The 25,003-nt window shown below is 45.3% G+C and overlaps 1 protein-coding gene across 1 annotated transcript in view; it reads left to right on the top strand.

The window, feature by feature from the left end:
- Positions 1–662: 662 nt before the first annotated feature.
- Positions 663–25,003, top strand: part of LOC144175080 (cell adhesion molecule Dscam1-like) — a 159,372-nt gene continuing 135,031 nt past the window's right edge. Inside the window, exon 1 of the mRNA XM_077704126.1 lies at positions 663–829. Coding sequence (XP_077560252.1) covers positions 805–829 — 25 coding nt within the window. The 5' untranslated portion in view covers positions 663–804. The remainder of the gene's footprint in view (positions 830–25,003) is intronic.

Here is a 25,003-nt window from a genome sequence, read left to right on the forward strand (position 1 = left end):
AATTTGCCGCTAAGACGACTCTGTCATCACGCCGAGTTTTATTTACTCGTCCTAATGAATGGGTTCGTACCTGAGTTCAACATTCTGTGTCATCTCAATGTCGTGTGGTAACAGCTCTACTGGCCATCGTGCCTCACTGGCACGATCAGTGAGTGGAACAAGCTACCGCTTGCCGCACTTCTGTCGACAGATTCTATTGACGCGCATGTCTTCCTGGTGACGTGAAAATTATTTGCAGTTGTCTTATCCACTCTTTCATTGTGTTGTTGCATTGCTTTACTTCGGTGTCATGTTTCTCTTCCCGCCCCCCCCCCCTTTTTTTTTGAAAAATGTAAGTCATGTAATCCCGCTTAATTCATTGTTGTATGTGTGTGATGTTAGACTTGATTGTCTTTTCTTATTCTTTTTTTTTCTGTTTATTGCCTGTACCACTCCTGCTTCGGCTTCATGCCTGCAGTATCTTGTAAATAAATAAATAAATAAATCTCCATAGAGTGCAATGGTTCACGGTTTCCCTCCCTTTCCCTCCCCGCAGACACGCACGTGAACACGGCGCCGAGGCTGACCGACCGGAGGCCCGTGGTGCGCGCCCGGCAAGGGGAGAGCGTGAAGATACCGTGCGCGGCGCAGGGCTACCCGGTGCCCTCGTACTCGTGGCACCGCGTCGAGGGCGGCTGGCAGGTGGCGCTCGACTCGCCCGGTCGGGTCTCCCAAGCGGACGGGACCCTGCTGTTCCGGCGGGCCTCGGTCTCCGACGGCGGCAAGTACGTCTGCGTGGTCAACAACTCCATCGGCGAGGACCGAATGGAGACGCAGCTCATGGTCACGGGTGAGTGACGCGGGTGGCCTTTATGGCCCTCGTTGATGCGTGTTGAGTAGAAAACATCCTCTCAAAGGGTACGGCTCCTGGTAATTCAAGCTCATTGATAGCTTGTGGCAGTTGGCCACAGCCTACCATAGCCTACACTCAATGTGTATTTTAATAGCAGAGCTGTTTAAGCTTGAGCTCGGTCCGTTGGCGTTCGGAAAAAAAAAATACCAAGAAAAAAACTCCTCCAGCGCGAGGCCCCCGGCACGACCTCCGCCTAGCCGCGTAGGCGGAGCCAATCCTCTCCTAGTTATAATGTCATCGCGCGCGCCGGGCATCGCTCGACCTTCGAGAACACTCTGCGCAGCATTCGTGGCGTTGTTTCTAGCGTGCTCTCCTCGCCAGTTCACGTGCGTTCGTGTTTGAAGTGTGGAGCACAAAATAGCTCGCGCAACAGACGCCGAGTTCTCGAAGCCGGTTGCCGTGGTTTCTAGAGAGTGCTAACTCGGTCCACTTCGGGAGAGTTGTGAAAGCCTGCGGACAAAATGATCCGGACCTATAAGCGGCAAGTTCGGAATGGGAGGTGCAACAGCCGGGTCTCCGACGAAGGGAGAGGGGCCATCAGTTCTGCTGTTTCTCCGCCCTTGCACCACTACTGCAAGCTGTGCCAATTTTTTTCTTACTGCCTGTCTCGTTTGTGGGTACTTTTAATGGCGAAGCCATTTGGAGAATTGAAAGTCTGGTATTGAGTCCGTTATTCCCGCATTTGTCCCTTGAGAGGAGCTTGGCAAGGGCTGATCGAATGCATCCACCCCGTTGGCAAGCACTGGCGTAAGTTTTCAGGGGATAAAAAGTCCAAATTACGTTTAGTTGCCGCTCACGCCTCCGCTACCACGTGACGAAAGCCCATGCGGCCTTGCAACACCCCGTTAGCGTCTGAATTGCAAAATACCCGTTCAATAAGCGGCCCACTTGGAAGGTGTGCGCCTGATGGCCTAGACGACACCGACGTCCAGGCGGCGTCACCGGGTAGCGGTTGCTGCAAACAAGGGAATTTGGATGCTAGGTAGCGCAACCAGTTTTGCAGTGGTTGCAACAAGAGGGTCGCGAGGGATCGTTAGGGCATTACGGAGTACACTTTAGCGAACGCTTTGCTTAACCTGTAGGGTGGCGACTGGCGGCGTGGGGAGTAGGTATTTTTAAGGTGCGCCCCGAGCTTTCAGTCTTCTTGACTGAATATCGGAATTATGAAAATGCCACTTGCAGGAAGCAAGTGAGGAAACCAAAGACGTAGAATTGAGGTACTATAATCAGTCATGTAAACATGCAGGGCGGAGGTAATCAAGAAAATAGGCTAGAGTCATAGAGTTCGAGGGGGAGGAAATTAAACATATATAAGCCCGAGCGAAACTCCTCTGCGAAACGTGGAGGAACCACCAGTCATGACTACGCGTGGGAAGGTAGCAACAAGACGGTTGGTTGTAGGAAATGCGTAGGCGTGAGCATGCCTTCGTCACAATTGTTTTGAAGACAGCGGGTGGAAAGAAGACTTGACTGGGAGTAGCCTATTTTTGGAATAGAAATAAAACTAGAGGACACACTGAAGATTTTGTAGACCCAATCACAAATGACATAAAAAATGTTTAAAAATACGTCTAGGTGATGTTTTTAGGAGATATGAAAGCCCACTTTGCGGATCTGGATGGATACACGGAGAACCACGGCCCTTCGGTGTTAGGTACCGGAGGAGATCATCAGAAAAATGTGGTAGTTAAACCAGAACAACATTTCGGCTGGCAGTTAACAAGGTAATGCGGGAAATACTGTGCTGTAATGACGATAGATTCAGAAGAAAAAAACTGGTTCGGGTAGCAAATATAACCACATAACCTTGAAGTTTGGACGTGGCGCCAGTGAGGCAGAAAGCAACTTGATTTAGCTGCACCAAATAAGCTGCGACAAACAGATAGCGGACGTTGACAAGAGAATCGAAGCAGAAATAGGGGCTTGTTACACAAGAGTATAACATTAAAACGAACGGATGGTTTGCATACGAAAATAAATCACCGTAGCCAGTTATAGTAACCATTGGTGGGCAAAAATAAACTCAAGAATCTGGTGGCACAAGATAATTAATCCTGCTCTCGAAGAACGTAACCTGGTGTCTAGAGCACACAGAGAAGTTATAGATGCCAAGTACAGCTTAGATGGAACAGGTAACATTGAGAAAAATGATAAGTGCAAAAACTATTTCGAGCGAAAATCGCAAAGGGAACGGTTGGTGTCAGGTGTACGTAAGAACTATGTATTTGTACAACAAACCTTTAGAATCATGTCAAACCAGCAGTACCTCAACTATAGAGGAGCGAACTCGTATACAAGTTGCTAATAATTTATTCCTTCCTGCCTTCCTGCATTCTGCAAAGGGTTAGAAAATATAATTTTAAAAAGAATCACCGATTTCTGCAAGAAACAAAATATCACAGCTCCCTCCCAGTTCGGTTTTCAAAAGAGAAGTCCGACGGAAAGGGCGTTGTCGGACGTAAAATAATATATACCTCGGAAGATTAAACCAAGGAACGTAACAACGGGCATTAATGTCGATTTTACTCATGCTTTTGATTACATAATAATTCAATACTCTACAAAAAAACTTCATCACTTTGGTATTCGTGGGCGGCCTCTTGAATTGTTGCGAAGCTGTTTGTCTCGCAGATACCATTTCGTTTCAATGAAAAATTTTAGTTCAGCAAGAAAAAAACTAATTTCTGACGTCCCACAGGGAAGTATACTGGGACCACTGCTGTTTATTCTCTATATTAATGACATTGTACATATCTCCACTGAGAAAAAATTTATTATCTACGCAGATGACACCACAATGTTTGTTTGAACCTTTTCTATGGATGAAGTTTTGTCTAGAGCTAATACATTTTGTCAAAACTGAACATTTTGACAGCCGAAAATCAACTAAAAATTAATCCCACAAAAACAAAAGCAATAGTCTATCATTCCAAAGCAAAAAAGAAGGTGTTCATTAGGACTGACATCTTATTCAGGTCGTCAAAAATAGAAGTGGTTTATTCGGTTAAAATACTCGGTGTTTATTTCACGGCAACCTTGCACTGTGGTGAACAAGTAAATTATCTATTAAAAATTTGAGATCAATTACAGCCATTTTAAATGGCAACAAATACCTTCTCCCTGAGAGCGTTAAACTTTTGGTTTATGTTGTCCTATTTGCTTCCTATATAAATTACTGCCATTTAATTTGGGGTACTACTACCGAAGCAAACCTAAAAAAATTACTGAATGTCCAAAAAAAGAGTTTTCAGAATAATTGCAAGAGCCGCATACAGCGCCTACCGCGCAACTATTTAGGAAGTTCGAAATTGTGAGAGTAAACGAAAGCTACTAATATCGGCTAGCCAGAAAGTTATCTACCAGCATTAAAGGGACACTGAAGTGAATTTGTCAAGCTCCCTTTTTTGCTTGCACTGCTTAGACTGGCTCAAATTAGCACACTTTTCATCGTTTATTCGGTTGACAAATCGGTCATTATTTTACAAAGCGCGAAAGAAGAAAAACTACCATGCGCGGTTTGCGGCGGCCGCACCAACTAAAGCTGTGACGTTAGGAGGAGCGGGCACCGTGATTGGACGACGCCCAAGGTGAGCAACCAAACAAGTTTCGGTTTCGGTTTCGGTTCTGTAAAACACAACCGTTGGCGTTGTTGGATGGGCATTCTCAATAACTCAGTAATCATCGTACCGCGCTTCTGCCATGTTGTCAGCTGTAAAAATGCATAAAGATAAGCCTCCTAGGACGGATTGGAATCGTAGCATTCACTAGCCGAAACCTACGCAGTGCATGAACGCCCTCCGCGTACCAGCAGACGCCCAAATGTCATGCGCTTTTCCCCCATATTTGGAGCTTGCCTCCCTCATGCCTGTGTCGTAAAAAGCGTGTTCGCACCAGGCCAAGGGTCTGTTCATTCTGGCCTGTGCCCACTGCCTGCAAGCAGTCGGTGCTTATGGCAACAGCACGCCAACGAGAACTCGCTAGCGCGCCAGTGCCAGCCTGCGCGCGTTTTGTGAACTAGTTCGTGGAGCCATGAACGTTGCGGCCCAAAAAAAGGTGAACTCAATATAGAAAACATCGGCGGAAAACGAAAAAGTTAACTTACAAAAAAAAAAAAAAGCACGTACCCGCGGGGATTCGAACTGGTGACTCACAAAACATTTACGGTGAATTCCTAGCGCCCCAGACTGCTAGGCTACGGCGCGGGACGCGAAAGCCTCGCTAATACAGGGTATATATTGTACAACCAGTTTACACTTTTCTTTAGTTTTGGCATTTCAAGCAGCTTAGGTGACTATTTGTTGTATTGCGCTCGGGCAGTAAGCGTCACCCGAGTTTCCACAATAGCTCACGTCTAGCAATTGCATTTCGTAGACGGAAAAGCGTTCGCAGATGCGTAGTCGTGCTGCTGACCGCTGTGCTTGTTCGCCCAGCGCAAAAAAGTGCTTCCCGCACCCTAGTTTTACGCTGTACGGTAAAAATATCAGTTGATTTTCTTTCCTTAGTACCTATATTGACTTCGCCGACTCTTCTCCCGCCTTCAAGAGGCCTTATATTTTCCTACTGGCATACCAGTCAGCGAAGCGTCGCATGTGCGCTTGTGCAGCGCTTGTGTGAAGCGACCTTGACTTGGAGCTAGATACAGTGTACAAACTAACCAAGTAAAGAAAGGCAAATTCTACCATTCACAAACGTGTCCTGGCTTCGTTTCAACTGAGCGAACGAATTGCGACGACCCGTCGGCGGCCGGCAGACGAAACGCTGGGCCGACTGACTCTGTCTGAAGGCCGGGGAGCCGTGCAGTCGCGCAGCCAATTGCCAGCTTATCCCCTCCTGACGTCACACGAAAACGCCGAAGAAAATGGGCGAGCGTAAAGAGAGGAGGACAGCATTTTCGAATTAATGTTTCTACTAAATAAAATCGCGTAAACTCGCCTAGGGTGGTCGAAACATGGCCTGGGGACTCCGGACTACAATTTGCGCAAGTAATCCCGCAATGTTTACATATCACTTCAGTGTCCCTTTAAAGGGACACTGAAGTGAATTTGTCAAGCTCCAGTTTTTGCTTGCACTGCGTAGACTGGCTCAAATTAGCACACTTTTCATCGTTTATCCGGTTGACAAATCGGTAATTATTTTACAATGCGCGAAAGAAGAAAAACTACCATGCGCGGTTTGCGGCGGCCGCACCAACTAAGGCTGTGACGTTGAGAGGAGGGGCGCCGTTATTGGACGATGCCCAAGGTTAGCAATCACACAAGTTTCGGTTTCGGTTTCGGTTCTGTAAAACATAACCAATGGCTTTGTTGGATGGGCATTCTCAATATCTCAGTAATCATCGTACCGCGCTTCTGCCATGTTATCGGCTGTAAAATGCACAAGATAAGCCTCCCAGGACGGCTTGTAGTCGTAGCATTCAGTAGCCGAGACCTACCCAGTGCATGAACGCCCTCCGCGTACCAGCAGACGCCCAAATGTCATGCGCTTTTCCCCTATATTTGGAGCTTGCCTCCCTCATGCCTCTATCGTAAAAAGCGTGTTCGCACCAGGCCAAGGGTCTGTTCATTCTGGCCTGTGCCCACTGCCTGCAAGCAGTCGGTGCTTATGGCAACAGCACGCCAACGAGAACTCGCTAGCGCGCCAGTGCCAGCCTGCGCGCGTTTTGTGAACTAGTTCGTGTAGCCATGAACGTTGCGGCCCCAAAAAAGGTGAACTCAATACAGAAAACATCGGCGGAAAACAAAAAAGTTAATTTACAAAAAAAAAAACCACGTACCCGCGGGGATTCGAACTCGTGACTCGCAAAACAGTCGCGGTGAATCCCTAGCGCCCCAGACCGCTAGGCCACGGACCGGGACGCGAAGGCTTTGCTAATATAGGGTATATATTGTACAACCAGTTTACACTTTTATTTAGTTTTGGCATTTCAAGCACTTAGGTGAATATTTGTTGTATTGCGCTCGTGCAGTAAGCGTCGCCCGAGTTTCCACAATAGCTCACGTCCAGCAATTGCATTTCGTAGACGGAAAAGCGTTCGCAGATGCGTAGTCGTGCTGCTGACCGCTGTGCTTGTTCGCCCAGCGCAAAAAAGTGCTTCCCGCGCCCTAGTTTTACGCTGTACGGTAAAAATATCAGTTGATTTTATTTGCTTAGTACCTATATTGACTTCGCTGACTCTTCTCCCGCCTTCAAGAGGCCTTATATTTTCCTACTGGCGTACCAGTCAGCGAAGGGTCGCATGTGCAGCGCTTGTGTGAAGCGACCTTGACTTGGAGCTAGATACAGTGTACAAACAAACCAAGTAAAGAAAGGCACATTCTTCCATTCACAAACGTGTCCTGGCTTCGTTTCAACTAAGCGAACGAATTGCGACCGAGCAATTTTTTTTTAACCTCCTTGATTGCGACGACCCGCCGGCGGCCGGCGAACGAAACGCTGGGCCGACTGACTCTGTCGGCCGGGGAGCCGTGCAGTAGCGCAGCCGTTGCGCAGCCAATTGCCAGCTCATCCCCTCCTGACGTCACACGAAAACGCCACAGAAAATGGGCGAGCGTAAAGAGAGGAGGACAGCGTTTTCGAATTAGTTTTTCTACTAAATAAAATCGCGTAAACGCGCCTAGAGTGGTCGAAACATGGCCTGGGGACTCCGGACTACAATTTGCGCTAGTAATCCCGCAATGTTTACATATCACTTCAGTGTCCCTTTAACACGAATAACACATTATTAACTGAAATAGCCAATTTGAATAATAATGAATTGCCTTACCAAACAAGAAAAGTAGAGAAATAGAAGGTTCCAAAATCTGGGCAAAATCTGGACAAGACTGCAATGTTTGAAAATAACCAGCCACGTTTACTGAATCGGTTTGATAGCCAGAGAATAGAGCTTACGTCACTAAGCCATGCTTATTTAACTGATTTATTCACAGCCTAACCTGAAGCTGCTTTTATTACTTTTTGTTGTTATTGCATTTTGTTGTTATTGCAACTGTCTTGTCTTTTATTATTTTTGCGGAACTCCTGTGCAGTATTTGCATCGTTTCTTAAATGTTTGTATTTTTTTACTATTCCACCCTTCTGTAGCATGCACAAGAATCGCCTGTATTTCTTGCTAATGTCTGGATAACTACGTTATGATTTCTTTCATTTATGTCGTCAGCTTGAGAAACTCAAGCATGTAAACTTGCTTAGCGCTTGAATTTGTAAACCTTTGACCCGTATTTACCGTACTTCTAGTTGCGGTTGTAGCTGTGTAAATGTTGTTTTGATCATTGTTACCGCGTACTTTTGAATAATTTCTGTAATTGTTCATGCCGGCTATATGTTTTTTGTTTGTGATCGGCGCCCGTCGTTGCCGCGAGTGGCCAAGGAACCATCGAGCCATCACAGAAAGGCTTTTATTTTGGCCATCTCCCACTTTATAAATAAATAAATAAATAAATAAATAAATAAATAAATAAATAAATAAATAAATAAATAAATAAATAAATAAATAAATGTATCCACTAGGAATTATCACTGGCCCGTTCAATACAGCGGGAAGGCATTTTCAGCTTAGGCCCATTTTACGACAAAGGTCACCGAAGATAAGAAGTTCAGTATAGGAACTTTGCATATAAAAGGGGCACGGGAAAATGCGCGCTTATATGGCCCATTATATGGTACCTTATATGGCACATTTGTAAGGCATTATGGTCCTGGTGCCCTAAATATGACAGCAGGCCCAGCTAGCGAACACAGGAATATGCAATAGAGCTGATCACACAGCTGGATTTAAAAAAAAGGCACATTTGATTAGCTCCATTGACGGCGCTATAAAATCCAAGTCCAACGCAGTGGACGAAAGCTAGACGAATCGAATCGACAAAGAGTAAGAAGATAAGTACAGGGCAAGTTCGTACAGGCCGGTAACTGATGTCAGTACTGCATGGGATTGCACTGCAAGCCATAAAAATCTATTTTTTGAAGGAGGTAAGTATAAAGAAGATAATTCAGAAGATACAGCGATGTCAGAACAATTTCAGAAGAAACAGTGATGCCAGTACTGCATAGAATTGCACTGCAAGCCATCAAAACCTAGCTGTAGAAATCGGTGCGAAAGAATAAATTGCTGGGAGAACTACGAAATAGGTTTCTGCCAGGCCGGCATTTGGAAGGCAATATCATTGTGCTAACCTAGCGCGTAGAGATTTCAGCCGTCCAAGACAGACCGTTAGGGTTGAAGTTTTTAAATATAAAGGTGTAGCTTATGGTAACGTGGATATAAAAATGCTATGGCATATTCTGAAACCACAGCTTGTCATTGCATGATTTGCACAGTTGCTGAATACGTTATCTCAAGATAAGTAGGTGCGAGAGACATGAAAAAGACGCTGTGGTGCACAGAGTGCGTACGTTGAAAAAGGGTTAAAACGAAAGATGCCCCTTTGGCGTTTGTTGTATATGCTTCACTAATGGAATGAGTGACGGTTGAAAGGGGACAAAATGGTTTTAACTTATGGTACCGGAGAAATTTACAGCTTTTAGAACAGCGTATTCCAGTGCGGACGTACCCAGACAATATGTTCTTACTAGCTGGTTAGGCGTAAGATTTACAGAAACTTTTAGATATGTGCAGTAAAGTCGCATCATATCTGGCTTAGATTTCAGCCCGCGGAAATCAGGGGCTATAAATTTTAACGATCAAGCTAATACCTCTTCCGTAATGATTTACCATAAAGTTATACCATTCATGAAGTAGTACAGATACTCGGAAATACAGCTAAACTGAGGAAGTAGCTACAGAAATGCCCACAAATCATAAAATGAAAGAAAAACATAATAAAATGAAAAAAAAAGGCGAAACGTTGCCATAATGAAACGCGGAGAACTTTGGAGCCAAAATATAAATACCAAGCAGCACGAGGGGTGCTACATTTAGAGGGGCGCTCATTTTTCCTAATACCGTGCTATGCTCAACATAGAAAATCCTGGCTAGGAGTTAGGGGGGTGGGAGGGGGGGGGGGGTACCAGGCGAATGTCGGCTGATTGGCACTAGGTACTCGTGCTAAGACAGCGAATAAGGCAGTATGGGCAGGACTTCTTTCGAAGTTAGGAAAGCACGAAGTAAAATATGTTTTGGCGAGAGGCTCAGAAATCTAGGTGAAAATAAATAAGCAAGAGAAGTGCACAGGTACCTCTAACTTAAACATCGTGGACTATCAAAGGCGAAATAGAGCGAGAAAGCTGGTGACAAAATACAAACGTGTAGGAGCAAAAGGGGGGTGGGGGTATAACGAAAGCAAACGAGGAACCAAAAAAGTATTTTTTTAAGATAACACAAGCGTAACTGCGTTATTTTTTTAGGCCCGTGCTGGCTGCTTTAGGAATGACGTATATGAGCAACAGGTCGAGGCTTGTGCATGCTGCCGCAGAGATACGGAAAGAACTGAACCCATCGTTACGAAATGCTAAGTAACCATACAGCCCAAAATGAATGGAGGAAACAGTCACCTTCTTGAAGCCCTGGGTTTTACAATGTACGGAAACGTTAACTGAAATGGAGTGAAGATTACTAAGAACTGGTTACAGTTTTGTGAGAAAAAGATGTAGGGAAATGGCAATTAGAGAGCCATTTCGAGGCACAGTAAAACAGAAACTATAATGAAGTCTTCCTTTAAAGAGAATAAGGAGAACTAGCTAGGTGATTTAAGAACGCGACATAGCATTTTCCGTCACCCCGATTAAATGGGGAAGCCATTAGCCGTAATGATTCTCAACGCGACAGTCACTGCGCCGAGGAAACCTAAACCTCCGCTTACCGAGCCGCTCGCTTGGATGTTGTTCACGTTGTGAAACATCGTCGCTGGCAGAACAGTAAAGGAGTGCTCGAGGCTCCACGGGGGTCCTAGGCAGATTCTACGAGAGATTCGTGTCAACACGACACCTACAACACCGGGAAGCTTGGCTGGAAGCTGCGTCGTGCGCTCAGGGAACAATATCGTATGATGGGGTCCCCATCAGCTTCCGCCATTACATTCCTCTCATGTTGGAACACGAGATGCACTTTTTTTTTTCCCCGGGAGAGCAAAAGTTACTATTGACTGTCTACTTCGCTTCAGCTAAATTAACTGAAGTAATGTTCGTGGCACCTTCACTCATCGTTTTTTTGTATTTTTATGGTTGGCTTTATTCTTTCCGCTGCTTGCTTCCACGTGCTAAAGACACATACAACGCTCGTAAAAACAGCCGTAGTTTATTTACTGTACTGGAAAGCAATACCTTTACTGGTCGAGAAGACGTCGGTTTAACTCGTCCCCTGGATAAGGGAACTGCTAGCATAGCCGTCATGCACTTGTTCTCTCGTGAACGTTAGTAGGCGAGTGCCTCGCGGGGCGAATACGTTTAAATCAGTAAAGGCCGTTAACGAAACGAGGTGAGTGAATCTGCCATGTAATATGTGCTTTTCGGCGCTCTGAAACAATTCTGGGAGCTGTATTAGGCCACGGGCAAGATGGCATTATGCACATCTAAGCGCGGTAGAATGAAACTACGTCCTGGGCGTTAGACATTACGGGAGCCGTGCGACCCGCCGTTGCAGTGACTTAATGGAGAGGAAAGCAATGCAAAGAGCTTTTACGCTTTCATGGCTATGAACCATTTCGGGAGTGACGTGCACCGTGTTAAGTATAATATCAGTACCGAATTGGTGCAATCACTTAGTGTCTCCGTATGTCATGTGATGTACCTAAAGACATAAATATCTTTGTTGGCTTTCCCTTGATTCCGTTGTTTTGTTTGTGCTCACTTTTCTGTAGCTATTGTTGTCTTCGTAGCTTTTAAATGCTCTAACCAAGATCGCTGATAGCGATTCTTTTAACGCTCGCAACGTTTTTTTGTTTTGTTTTTAATAGACACTAGTGTCAGTACTAGAGAAATTTGGCGTGTTTTTCGAAATGAGCGAAATCCAGAAAGCGAAAAGAAATCATATAAAACTCTAGTGACAAGAAAAACTGGACAACTTTCCCCTGTAAAACAGGTTGCAACGAAATAGGTGAGACAATGCCAGGCGAACGTGTACGCAGATCGCATTGCGCATAAAAAATGAGCCAGACCATTTTGTGGCTCGTATCAAAATTAGCCACATCTGTTTTTCCGGTGCTAGTGTGTTTTTGGTTTGGTGTCTTATAACCAACATGACAGCCTCCTTACGAGTTCCCGCCCGACAGTCCGAACTGTCGGGCGGGAGGAGTTATATATTTAGGATATTAGTAAATCATTAATTAAAATGATAACTAATAATTATTTAACTACGAATTATTTAAATACTTGTGGCGGGTACCTTTCCCTAGCGGACATGTAAAACATCACAAAATAGCTTTGATAATGATGCCTTTAGGTCCCGTAACAAAGCTTCGCTGTTTTCTCAAATTCTGTTTGAGTGGATTTGATTCATTTAAAGAAAAAAACTTCTGGAATGTTCTGCGCGGATGAAATAACCGAAGGACGCCCCAAAGGTAGTAGCGCTCACTTGGCCCGTAGCCAGCCCTTCATCTGTCAGTAAAAGTTGCAAGCAAGCAAGCTCTTCGTGTAAGAGGCGAGAGAAGGTCGCCTATATCACGCACATGCACATAAAGTCGGCTTCACCGCGGACGTGAACTCAACATACTGCAACTAAAACAAAGCCCGATACCTCTGGCACTGCGTGCACGGCTGCACAGACGCTTCTGATTCTAAACGAACGTCAACCCAGTTGCGCATTTCCCAAACTCCACATGCGCCAAGATTCAGTTGTTTTATAGAATCTACCACTTGCCACTAAGTTTATCATTTCTATGGATGAAATATTGTTGCGCTACCTGTTGCGCACCGTCTTGCGCCACCTGAAACAAAGCGGCTTGAGTAGAACACATCCGTGAGAACAATCCCAGAATACACAAACGTCATCTGGTTCCCTTTTGAAAGACTGCGTATTAACAAAGTTGAAGCAATTCAATGGAAAGCGGTTAGGCTGATATTCATCAAATACAAAATGACACAGTCACCTTCCAAGTTATTAAAAAAAGCTGAATTGTTGACCATGCAAAATGGGGCGAAATTAGCGCATTTAAAGTTCTTGTTCCAGTTGCTTCATAATCAGGTGAACGTTAATACCACAAACCCCATCTCGTTCGTACAGACACGAGCGATGCGTAATAAGCACTCTTTTACGCTCACTCGAATTCCCTTGCCGCACTGAGTGTCTCACGAACTCCTTTTTTTCTCTAGCGGTAAGAGAATGGAACAAACTAAGCCCATCCATCACAAGTGCTACTTAAATAACCACATTTTTAAAACTTCTGAAGAAACAAATTGTTTAAATTTATTTTATTTACCCCTGACCATCTGGTGCCACACTTATTATAAACTGTGGTCATCGTCTGTTTGCATGTGTTATTCTGATTTATCACTCTTGTACAATACGTTTCCTTTTATACTTGCATGTGTTGCCTAAAGAATCAACCAATTGTAAACCTTTTCAATCAGAAAGCTGTGCGACTTCGTTTTAGTGATGTCAGGGTGTAATATGCACACCATGGTTACTGAAACCGTTCTGTTATTATACATTATTATTGTGCGCTGTATTGCTATGATTTTAGTGGTGACTATCACAATCTGTGATGCTTTTTTTACACTTTAATGTACTTTTTCTTGCCCACCTGCTATCTCTTACGATATTGACAGTATTTTTAAATAAACAAAAATATATAAAATAAAAACTTGGACACTAGCTACGCTAAAGGTTTCCGGTAGCATGTTTATAATATTTTCCTAAAAATAATCTTTATTGAATTAGATTAATTGTCTGAAATCAAATGATGATGTTCCGCAATAAAACCGAACATCGTAGACCATTAGGCAGCCGACTTGGCCTGAAAATGCTAAAAAATATATCTGAAAGGGTAGCCCCCCAAAACTTCAACAACCTGCACTCACAACACTTAGGTCGAATTCGTTAGAGGCACTTCTAAACGTAACACTAGTGTCAATATCTGCACTTCACTAAAACGTCCAGTATCGTTTTCTTTTTAGTTATAAAACCCATATAACAGCGTTCTTTTGCAATTAACATATCTACTGTTTAAGCATTCCTTCCCAAAGCCTTCCCAAAGCCAATGCATCATTTCCTTTACCTCAGATTATTAATTTCATTAACCTCAGATTATTTCTGTCTGCAAATCTCACCAGTGTACCTCCTAGACTGTTGTGATTGTTCCAGAATTTCCCATTGACCTTTCTCCCATTTGCTTCTTACCTAATTTTGCATTATAATGTGCCATCCCAATCGTCAGCTGTGTTGTTCACTTCTATATAGCTGATTCCATGTCCTCGTATACAAAGCGTCTACGGCATCATAATCGTAGCTCGTTGGTGGTGCATGGGCCTGCACTATCTTTAACCTGTATCGTTGTTTAGGTTGAAGATAGTACAGGTGGCTCCTGGCGATGGCGAGCGAGACAACAAGCTTCTGAAAGAGCTGTCGAGGGGATTGGTCGAGGAGGCTCGGCAGCTGTTGAGGTGGCTGAACAGAAATTTTAACAACAGAACAGGAGGTACGACTAGGCTTTCGCCTGCACGTTCTTAGAAAACTCTCCGAGGTTTTTTAAGTGCAATGCACTTCTTAAGCGACCCTCAACCTGCGTCCACCGGCGATGTCCGCATCACATACCCACGTGGGGGATTGGCCAGGAATCTCCTCGTCTTCCTTAGCAACGGGGGGAGATGGGCGCGCGCTGCCTGGCCGCTGACATGGCACATACCCACGTGGGGGATTGGCCAGGAATCGGGCGTGAGAAGGGCTAATGCACCCGCTTAAAGGAGTACTGACACGAAATTTCAAAGCTGAGATCCGCTCTAGCAATCAAGTACAACGACAATACAAATAGGTGTCTGTGAATAAATGCATCTTTCTTTCTTTGTAGTTGTGTGTGTGTGTGTGATCTCTCTTTCGCGAACATTACCGAACCGCGCAAATTCAACTCGTGCATTCGCACTTTCACATTCTTCCCCTCGGTGAAATGCGGGGAATTTTTTTTTACTCTTTGCCTTGTTTTTTTTGCAATTTCTTTGAAGTGTATATCGAATGATTTTATTGCTAAGTTGATAGAGAGCAGGCCAACAGCGGCGATATTGGTTCTGCGACGTCCTCGTTTTACGGTGACCACCAGGACACAGCGGGATGGCTGGAAACGTGGGGGCTGACCAAACAGCTTACAAGGCCCATTGACAGTCGAGCGTCATTATCCTTGTCACACTCACTCAAGTTGATGCCGCGTCGCTTGCGTATTCTGTGGCTAGGCAGCCACAATGGTCAATACAGAGTGTTGCATCGATAAATGGAAGTCTTTAAAAAAAACTTTCCTGAGCGAACCGCTGCTCCGTTCGGTCTCGAACTTAACACGAAGGTCGAATTTTGTGGTCTATTTTTTTTCTACATTGGGAGCAACGACAGTACTTACCTGTTTATTATGAAAACAAATAAAAACCATTTTCGCCTATGGGAAAATAGAGGCCAATTTAGACGTGCAAGCTGATCTTGGAACGACGGCACCACCTGGGGTATACAAAACGAAACCCGCGAAGGCGATTGACGGTAAGAAGGAGCCAAATGAGGTAGCAGATGATCAGGAAACCTCTTTTTTCGATAGTTCATGATAGCCACAAATGGTTACATCAATGCAAATGCTCATACAAGTCATAATTAAGCCTTCCGGCGGTTCATCGTTGTCAATACTAGTCATCTGGTTCCAGGTCGTCTGTCGTCTGCTGTGCCAGGTTACCCCGCTTTCCGAAATAAGGCTCGCAATTGTTTGTTTAGGTTCCTTGCTTTCTTCTCGTTTTACTTTTATTATTCTGTGCGTGTGTGTGTGCGCTTGTAGTCTGGCGTCATGAAATCATCACTGCCGACGAAATGACAGCCTGTTCACCTGCAGTGAATGATCTCGTGATCATGATCGGACTACAAAGGCCCTTGTGTTTTTCTACGAATGCGGTTAGCCCTGGTAAAACGCAATATACCTGCGCTAAGTGGGCGTTCCTGCGTCGTTTAGGGTTAATGTGCGTTCTTTTGTCCCTAATTTTTGCTTTTTTTAAATTCAATATGAAATACCAAGCCAATCTTGGTGCTAGATGGATTCCTCTGTATCGTTAAAGTTATATATATATCTCTCTTTCTCTCTTATAATGTTTTGTCAGTTTTATCTAGAAGGAAAAAGCAATGGCAAAAACATGCCCAGACATTTTCCGGTGGGATTAGAGGGTGCGGTGCAAAGAGAATCAAAAGGCGAATTCTTTAATTAATTGAGCTGTAAAAAGATCTGCAGTAACGACATAAAAAATGGCTCAGGCTTACAACCAGATAGCCACACAAGACCCAAAACAACGCGGAGGATTGGCCAAGGATGAGTACGAGACGTGCATGGCAAGTCAAGGACGCCGGCTTGTTTGTCTGCTATCCTCACGCAGTCAGTAGTCTCGACTGGGGAGTAAATTTACTCCACAATCATGGTATAAGATGTCGTTAGTCTAAGAAGATATGCCATGTGATGTCTTCAATAACGGAATGCCGCATACACCTCACGCCTTTCATTGTCTAAACTGATGTCAAAAAAACTAGGGCTTCAGAAGATGAAAGATGCTTCCAATTTGGTGTTGCAACTTAAAGCACCTCGCTTCAAAACAAGAACTGCCATGCGCCCAGCAAATCAGGCAAACGCGTGCAAAAATTTTGCTCGACATTATACCAGCAAGACCTACGAAACTGTGGCCTATGTTCACTTGTGTCAGGCACAACAGAAAACACGCTGCTTAGTATGTGCGGGCTTGCCATGTGTGCAAGGCTGCCCAGTAAAATGCAGGACATACGTTTCAAGCAAACAGAAGTAGTTGCCCGGCCTTCTAGCAACGCACAAGAAAAGATTTGCTTAGTGTCAGAGAGTTTTTACAATGCACCATATAACCAAAATAATGGGGCGAAGTCGAGAAAAAGCCAAAAAGTTGTTCCCCCTTTGACGTTGCAAATGGGTGCCCCTTGCTTTGATGCAAGTGTAGTCATACATCACACGATGGCGGGCAAATCCTGCTACAAAGTGAACAATTTTTGCGCACCCAGAACTACGCGTAGTACACTGGTCTTGCCTCGTGAGTGGGCGCAGGGTTCCGACCGTTGAAACTGGAAAAAAGAGCATTGCGGGAAAAAATGTAGGAAGATTTCGAGCTGCCTCTAGAAAATTTGATGCCAAGATGTATCGAAATCCATAGACAAAAATACCAATTCTCAATCCTAGTTCTACTCAACGTCATCTCTTGGCACATCGGGATTTTTTTTTCCTGCTATAAGCCCAACAGCGTAAGGAAAGAATTCCGGTTGCTTCATCTCGTGTCAAACACTTCGAACGTGGGTACAAAGGCGCATAGTATATAGGCGTGGAAACGCAATGCAGAAACGGATAGAGCGCATTTTATTTCACACTCTTGCGTCTTTCCCGTCTATTTCTTGCATAATTTTCAGCCCGCTGCGTCATTTTTGCCTTCAACTTCTTTCGAACACAAGACAAATCTATGTAAAATATTCAATAAGATGCAAATGAACCTCGCATGTTCTCGTTTCGCCACTAAACGGACTACGCCGTACCTGTCGCGTTCGTTGTGTACTTTATTTCAAGCTGCTCTTCGCAACGGCAATCTGCGTGAGGAATTGAACCTTTATCCTGGCGCACGCTTTCATAAAGCGTTTTATGGCACTTATTTATACGAATCGAACACTGGCCAGTCGAAAAACTTCATTTTGTCGCTATTTTTTCTTATCCAACAGACACGACTGCTGGCTAACCATTGCGACATAGTGCCTGTTATAAAAGGGGTAAAAAGATGTACGGGGAGGGAGGGTCCTCTTGTAAGTGGCTAGATATGCCTCAGATATACTCCAACCGTTTGTTCTCGATGTCCGCCCGCGTCGTATACACATTTGCGGCCGCATCGTCTGCTCACGTGAACCGACAACAGATTACTCGGTTAAGGACTGCTTTGTTGAGTAGATTGCAGGCGCCTCTGCAAACGACAGCTTAGACCCCCCAGAGGGAGGAAAATTTAGTATGGGAGGAAAATTTAGAAAGGGAGGAAAAGGGTAGAAAATTTAGAAAGGGAGAAAAATTTTGTACGGGTTAGAGCTAGACAGAGAGAGGAAACATTTAATGAAAGCTGAAGAGGTCAGCCCCACTAACGGTAGGACTAGCGTTTTGGTTAGCATATTTTAGTGGTACTATCACTGCTCTTGCGCTGCTCCATTTTTAGTTGGACCCAGGGTTTCCAGAAAAGCCCTGAAAAGCCGACGAAAAGTCTTGCCAAAAAAACGGTTTTACTGAAGGAGGCGTAGCTGAACGCGCGCATTTGGCGAACAACAAAACCTTTCTATTCAGGTTATGCAGAAGCCTTTGAGAAGTAACAATTTAAAGTTCTTTGGTCGAACGCACATTTCTTAAATATTGTGATCCCCTATCCTGTGGGGCCATGCTGGCCTATAAATGGGCCCCCGTGAGTCCTCTTTTCCTCCACCACAGGCCAGTCACGTGGGCTGAAGCTCCGGAAGCGGAAAAACTCTCGTTGGCCTTCACAAAGGCCGTGTAGGCGCCAGTTCCCTTTCGGCCGTAAACAACGTCGTTGCCGCACTTGGTTTTGAAGTTTCGCTGTGCCGATCGGCAAGGACAGACGACACCGGGCTCTCGGCTCCGTCCCGCTCAGCGACGGAATGGTCCCACAAAACAATGCTTGCACTTTCACCGCGTCGGCGTCCTCTCCCAACTGTCGCCTGTGTGGCGGGCCAGAAACGCCCTGTCACCCCCTCTGTAAATGCCTGCGTGACCCCTTTCCTCCTCCCTCCCGCACCCTCTAAAAACAAGCTCTGGGGTGCTCGGACCGCGACCGACAAGAACTGGTCACCGACCAGGCGCTGGACGTCGCGAGGGGGCCCTCTGGGTCATCGCCACTCTCACACCAAAAAACCATAGTTTCAAATAAAAAAGCTCCCTCCCTCCCTCCCTGCCTCCCTTCCTCCCTCCCCCATCTCTCTCTCTCTCTCTCTCTCTCTCTCTCTCTCTCTCTCTCTCTCTCTCTCTCTCTCTCTCTCTCTCTCTCTCTCTCTCTCTCTATCTATCTATCTATCTCTCTCTCTATCTATCTCTCTCTCTCTCTCTATCTATCTCTATCTCTCTCTCTCTCTCTCTCTCTCTCTCTCTATCTCTCTCTCTCTCTCTCTCTCTCTCGCTCTCTCTCTCTCTCTCTCTCTCTCTCTCTCTCTCTCTCTCTCTCTCTCTCTCTCTCTATCTCTCTCTCTCTCTCTCTCTCTCTGACCGAACCGACCTCTGGCGCTTGCCAGTTTTGCTAAACATGCCGCCATTTGCTTGTTCTTGGGGTTCGTCTCCAGTCGAGTGGTTAGCGGACAGCATGGCGGGAGGTGGAGCACGGCACGAATCAGTATGCTGAGGCACGCGACGAACCCGGAAAGCCGACAAACATAAAATCATACACGCATCCGTCTAACGACGACGGTGGTTGAACGCGAAGCTTTCACGTGACAGATCCCTTGAATGCCGTCTGAGTTTGGACTTTGACTCGCTAAGCTTTGAATTTGACTTGCACGCAGTCTAGTCTTTCGATCGCAGCGGCTTGGACTTTTACTATTCGCCAATTGATTTCTCCCGAATAAAGCTTCCGGTTCAACTATCGTCGTCGTTAGACTGAGGGTGGATGCTTTTTCTGTCTAATTTTCACGTCCACGCACCAATGACGTTCCGTACTGGGAAGCAAAAAATCTCATTTCTAGGTTCAGAAATTCCCTATTTTTAGCATTTTTTCCCTCAGGCCTCTCAAGAATTCCCTTCAAATTTCCCGCATTCTCTTTTTTGCAGCTGATAGATCTCTACGTGGATTTTTGTTCGGTTTTAGGTGTTAGCCAACGCCACCTATGTCTATGCAGCTTTCCGGACACAGAAGCTGTTCAGAGAATTAGTTTCAGCGTGAACGAAATTCTAACTATACATTTTGGTTTATACATCTTCTGAGCAGCATTTGACAGCAGCATTTCACGTTTTGTACCAGACAGCTTGCTTACTTTGCGTGCTAAAGGTCTCAGTTAAACCTGCCCGTACGGAATGGAACAAGACATTGTTGGGTAATTGAGGAAATTTTAGCTCAGTGCCTGCGCAGCTGGCGCCATCTCTTGTTGACAGCACGAGGACTGAGGGGCACCCGAAGTGGTTTTTTCTATATTGCGCAGGAATTCATGTCAACAGGCTTCAGTTCAACAGCCGCCACCACTTCACTCTTTCCTAGCTCTTCCTCATGCAGCATTATTCCACTATTGTCCCTCCTGTTTTATGAACTGGCTAGGAAGCGATCTTGTATGCTTGTGGCTTGCGGGAACATGACTGCGGATATTTGAACAAAAATCCGACGAAGTGTTGGGGAAACTTTTTAAAGAAAACAAAGTAATAAATGATGCAAGGATCGCTTTACTGACGTTATTTTTACTTTTTACACTGCTAAAATTAATCGGCGCTAAAACAGGGACGAGAGGAACACGTAACTCACAACACGTGTTCCTCTCGTCCCTGTTTTAGCGCCGATTAATTTTTAGCAGTATGTACCAACTCGCCCACATCAAGCTTTTGTTACTTTTTACACCACGACACCTACAATTCCCTGCAACCATAAAGATTCCCTTTTTCCCTTTTGGTCAAAATTACAGCCGAAAATTCCCCGAAAAAGGAAAAGTTCCCCGCACAGAACATCACAGCCATGCACCCCTCTACAGGTGCAAAATGCCCCTGCCATGTTGAAATAGCACAATGGGATAGACGCCGGCTGCAAAACACGAAGGACCCAGGTTGGATTCTGACCACAAAGAGCGTTTTTTTTTTTCGCTTCAACCACGATGATCATCATCGTTATAGAAGGTTGGCTTTCCTTCAGTGCGTTTTTAACGTGACTTACGCCATCAGTGAGACATAGAAAGATTCGCTATAACAATTCCAACCAGGCCCCTGCCCGAGTACTTTGCACCATCTGTAAGGAGAGAAGTCGCAGCGAGAAGAGATTTCGAATGCGAGCGGTATCAGATCGGTGACAGCGCATGGCTGTAACTCAATGTGCGCTTTATGCGTGCGATTGCGGGCATACGGGCCACGCCAACGTCCAACAATTACATGCGTTCGTACTGCGTACGATGATAATAGAGACATTCATTTTTTTTTATTATTACTAAGCTGTTAACGCACGTGTCGATGGCTGGACCTTGTATTTTGATCAAGACTAACTGTATCCATCTCTATCAGGTGACTCTCCTTGGAATTTCACATGCGCTATGAAGACGAATCACAAGTTAAGTTCATTCGACACACTGTTTCGCCCCAGTAACAACGAGGCCAACGTCAACGCGAACTTCCCACAACAAAGCCAGCCGCAAACCGTTCCTTGGGATTTGTTTGGTTAGGTTTCGTTATGTTTGGTTATTGTTTGGTATTTGGTTAGGTTAGGCCAACGTCAACGCGAACTTCCCACAACAAAGCTAGCCGCAAACCATTCCTTGGGATTTGTTTGGTTAGGTTTCGTTATGTTTGGTTATTGTTTGGTGTTTGGTTAGGTTAGCGCGTGTTCGCGCCTGGCTGTCTTAGACTTAGGCTAGCCTAGACTGTTCTAGTTTGATAGGCTATGTTGTCCACCTGATAGAACGTTTTTTTTAAAGGATGGCGCTTCAAAGTGCCTGCAAGACCAACGCCGGGGCATTCAATTCTGTTTTTTCACCCACTCTGAACGTTTACCGCGCAGAACAGAGGCGAAGACGACAGAAAGTACTCAAGACAATGCGCGACTTGCTCAAACCTATACCTTACTAAGTTTCAATTAGCCCACGCTAGACGTGATATCACTTTGTTCGGCTGCTTGTTTGTCGCTTGTGCTTTCCTGATAGCTTTTTTTTTTTTGGTGGAGCTCTCGCTCGCTTTAACTTTAATTTTAATTTCAACAATTTCAACTTCAATTTTAATCCCAACGAGAACTTTGCGCGACATGATTTAAAAAAAACAGATTAAGCAGTGGCGACTCACCAACCACTTTCTTCCTTGCACATAATGACGACACAGGAACTTATTGGAGGTGTAACTCTCTTTTTAGTAGTTTCCCTAATACGCCATTCCTGTAGTTGGCAAGGGGCGGGGGTATGAAATTAAAATGTTTTTTTTTTATATTTACGATCTTTTATCGGTTATAAAAGCGTCTTTCTGGGATGGAATGGAGTTCAGATGCTTACCGAAGGTTCGTTATGTGAAGTTAGTTATATTTTTTAGCTTCATGGCCCCTTTAAAAAGGCAGCTGTTGAATTACGACGCGGAACCAAGAAATACATAGGCGATCGCCGGCAGACCGAGATTGAGAAAATTTATTTGCGTTTTCCGCTCTCGAAGGTGCGAGACGTGCCGAAGGCCGGGCACTAAAGTTACTTCCCCGCAGTAAACGGAGATGGGGCATAAAAAGTTGACCTTTCTTCAGCTCCACTTTGCTGACACATCTCTTGGGGCAACTTTCGTCGTTTTGCTCTTTTTTTATAAATTTTGGTCATGGAAAGACTCTTGACTTACATACATAGGCGAAGTATTTTTATATGACTTCTTTCTTGTTTCGCTAACTCGTCCCACGGAATTTTCTTTCAGGTCGACACCCATATGCCCTCATGGAAACTATTTTCATTTTTTTCTTTTTGCTCGTACACTTCAGTAAGCCCGCATTTTACGTGCCCCGCCAGTGACCATTCTACTAGGGTCAGGCACATGCACCTCCGAGGACAGTCAGAGGTGCAAGTGTTCGTTTTTCTTTTTCCTCCTTCTCCTTCCCTGCGAGCATAAAGTTCATCTGCACGTTCACGTTCCGAGCAGCCAGATAACGAAAAAAAACGCCCCAAGACAGATGGAAGGAAGGAGCGGTGGTGGTGTGGGGAGCCAAAAACACTGAACGAGATATGTAAAGCAAGTAAAAAACAGGAACGAGGAATGCGGTGAACGCAGCGCAAGAGCGATGGACGAAGGGAATGAAAGTGGAGAAATGTGTTGGAGGTCGGATGATGTGAGCGATTCGCGGTGGAAAAGCGATGATGCTTTGAAATTTAAAGTGGGTCGTTTCGCCTACATCTGCGTTCGTGGGTAACGGCCTTTCTTGCTCCCGTTTCCCTTCTGGTCGTCTTCCTCCTGCTCTTCCGAGGACCCCCCACGTTGCGTTCTCGGCGACGACAGATCGACGGGAATCTTCCCCTCGGGAGCGGGAGCGCGCTGCGCCGCCACACTTGAGGTGATTGACGACGCAGAGCGGGCCACTGCCGCCTATGGTTATTCCCGCTATGCGCCGCCATTCGGCCGCCGCGGACTGCCTCCGGGAAGCCACTCTCGCGTGGTTGCGTCCGCCATTCTCGCTGGGGGTGGCTTTCTCTGCAAAGCACTCCGCTTCGCAGCGCTTACTACACTGCGCCGCCAATGGCGCTTCCGCGTTCCTCGCGCAATCCTGTGCGCGCCTCGTTGGGTAGTCGCGTAGAGATTCCAGTGAAGTTTTCACTGTTGCTACTAAAAGCACTCTACTAGACGGTTATGAGCGGGAAGCGCGAAATTTAAATTGATCCCCATGCTTGGAGGTTCAGCCGTTTCGAATTTAGTCGGTTTTGCAGACCTCTAACAATTCGACGACCTCCCCTTTATGCCATTTTTGTTAACACTTGTGCGTTTTCTGTTTGTTCTTGCGATATGAAGTAAACGAAAGTGTTCGCCTGAAGGGTGAATTTCACCTCAAAGCTTGTTAATTACGAATGTAAATTATGATCCCCACAAAACCCTACGAAGATAACTTGCCGAAATCTTTCTGTGCAGAAGCTACGCACACTAAGAAATTGTATGCAGACATGTTGCCCCCCAATAATTTGGCGGCCAAAGCTCTCACCATATCAGTTAAGGGCGTCAGTTCGCTGCTGCTGTCTCCGAAAGTATATCGTTGTAGACTCGTGCCATCTTGGTGTAGTAATTGTATGTTCTTTTTTTTTTGCGTCGTCTCAAAACGTAACGGTAAAATGTTACCCGAAAACAGTTTTGGGTAACGTTACGTCGTTAAAACGCCGGAAATAAAACGAAAGCGACCCATTTTAACGCACCATATAAATGCCCAGTCATTATTTTAATTGGCAAATAGATTTTCAAGTTAAATTTTCCAACGTAGCACATCCACGCCGGGCGACGCTGAGTAACTGGAAGACGCCAACAAAAACTAAGCACATAGCGATGAGCGATGAGGAAAGCGAAAGGGAAGAGCGATGGGGCACACTGCTCGTTAGGGTAGGGATGTTCTCTACGAAAACTAACGTCATCGGGTAGCACAGTGTGGGCGACATTTCATTAACGGAAACAACATCCTAGGGGATAGAATCACTTCCTCTCATTATGGCACCGCAGGCCATTGGCTGCCCGCTGCAAATCACCGTAAAAACGTTGTTATTCGTAATGGGAGGACTGTGCTTGACATCTTTTTGACCCGGGGGGACACGGTTGGAAGGGATGCAAAGAGGACATCGACGTTCAGTCAGGAAGGGGCAGCAAGGCGACCTTCTGCTCCTCGGCCCAAAAAATTCCTCGGGACACTTAATTCTTGCTTACGAGGTTTGAAGGCGAACTCCCGGTGATTATCGAATATTTCTTTACCGCTACATTGTGGGTTGGTCTATTTCTGTTTAAAGCGAAGCTTTCTGTGCCTGACTGGTGCCGTCCATCGTCACGCCAAAACGCACTGACGGAAACCTACACAATAAGCACCTCAAGAAAAAAATGCTTCCCGTGGTCGGAATCGAACCTGTACCTCTCGCGTTATGAAGCCTACGTCTATCTGATTGCGTCCTTACGACACGGTCGAAGCCGTTTTTATTTTCAAGCTTGTCTTTGACTCAGATTGTAGGAGAGAAAGCGTTGCATTTTACCATCTTTTTCTTAAGAATGGGTATTTGATTTTTTTTCCGTCGTCTGTTGACGGCAATTACTCCTACAGGCATACTAGCGCACTTCGTTCTGCAGCTTC

Source organism: Haemaphysalis longicornis, unplaced genomic scaffold (assembly GCF_048455015.1).
Source record: "Haemaphysalis longicornis isolate Haplotype H1 unplaced genomic scaffold, Haemaphysalis longicornis Haplotype H1 scaffold_3, whole genome shotgun sequence".
Taxonomy (NCBI): Eukaryota; Metazoa; Arthropoda; class Arachnida; order Ixodida; family Ixodidae; genus Haemaphysalis; species Haemaphysalis longicornis.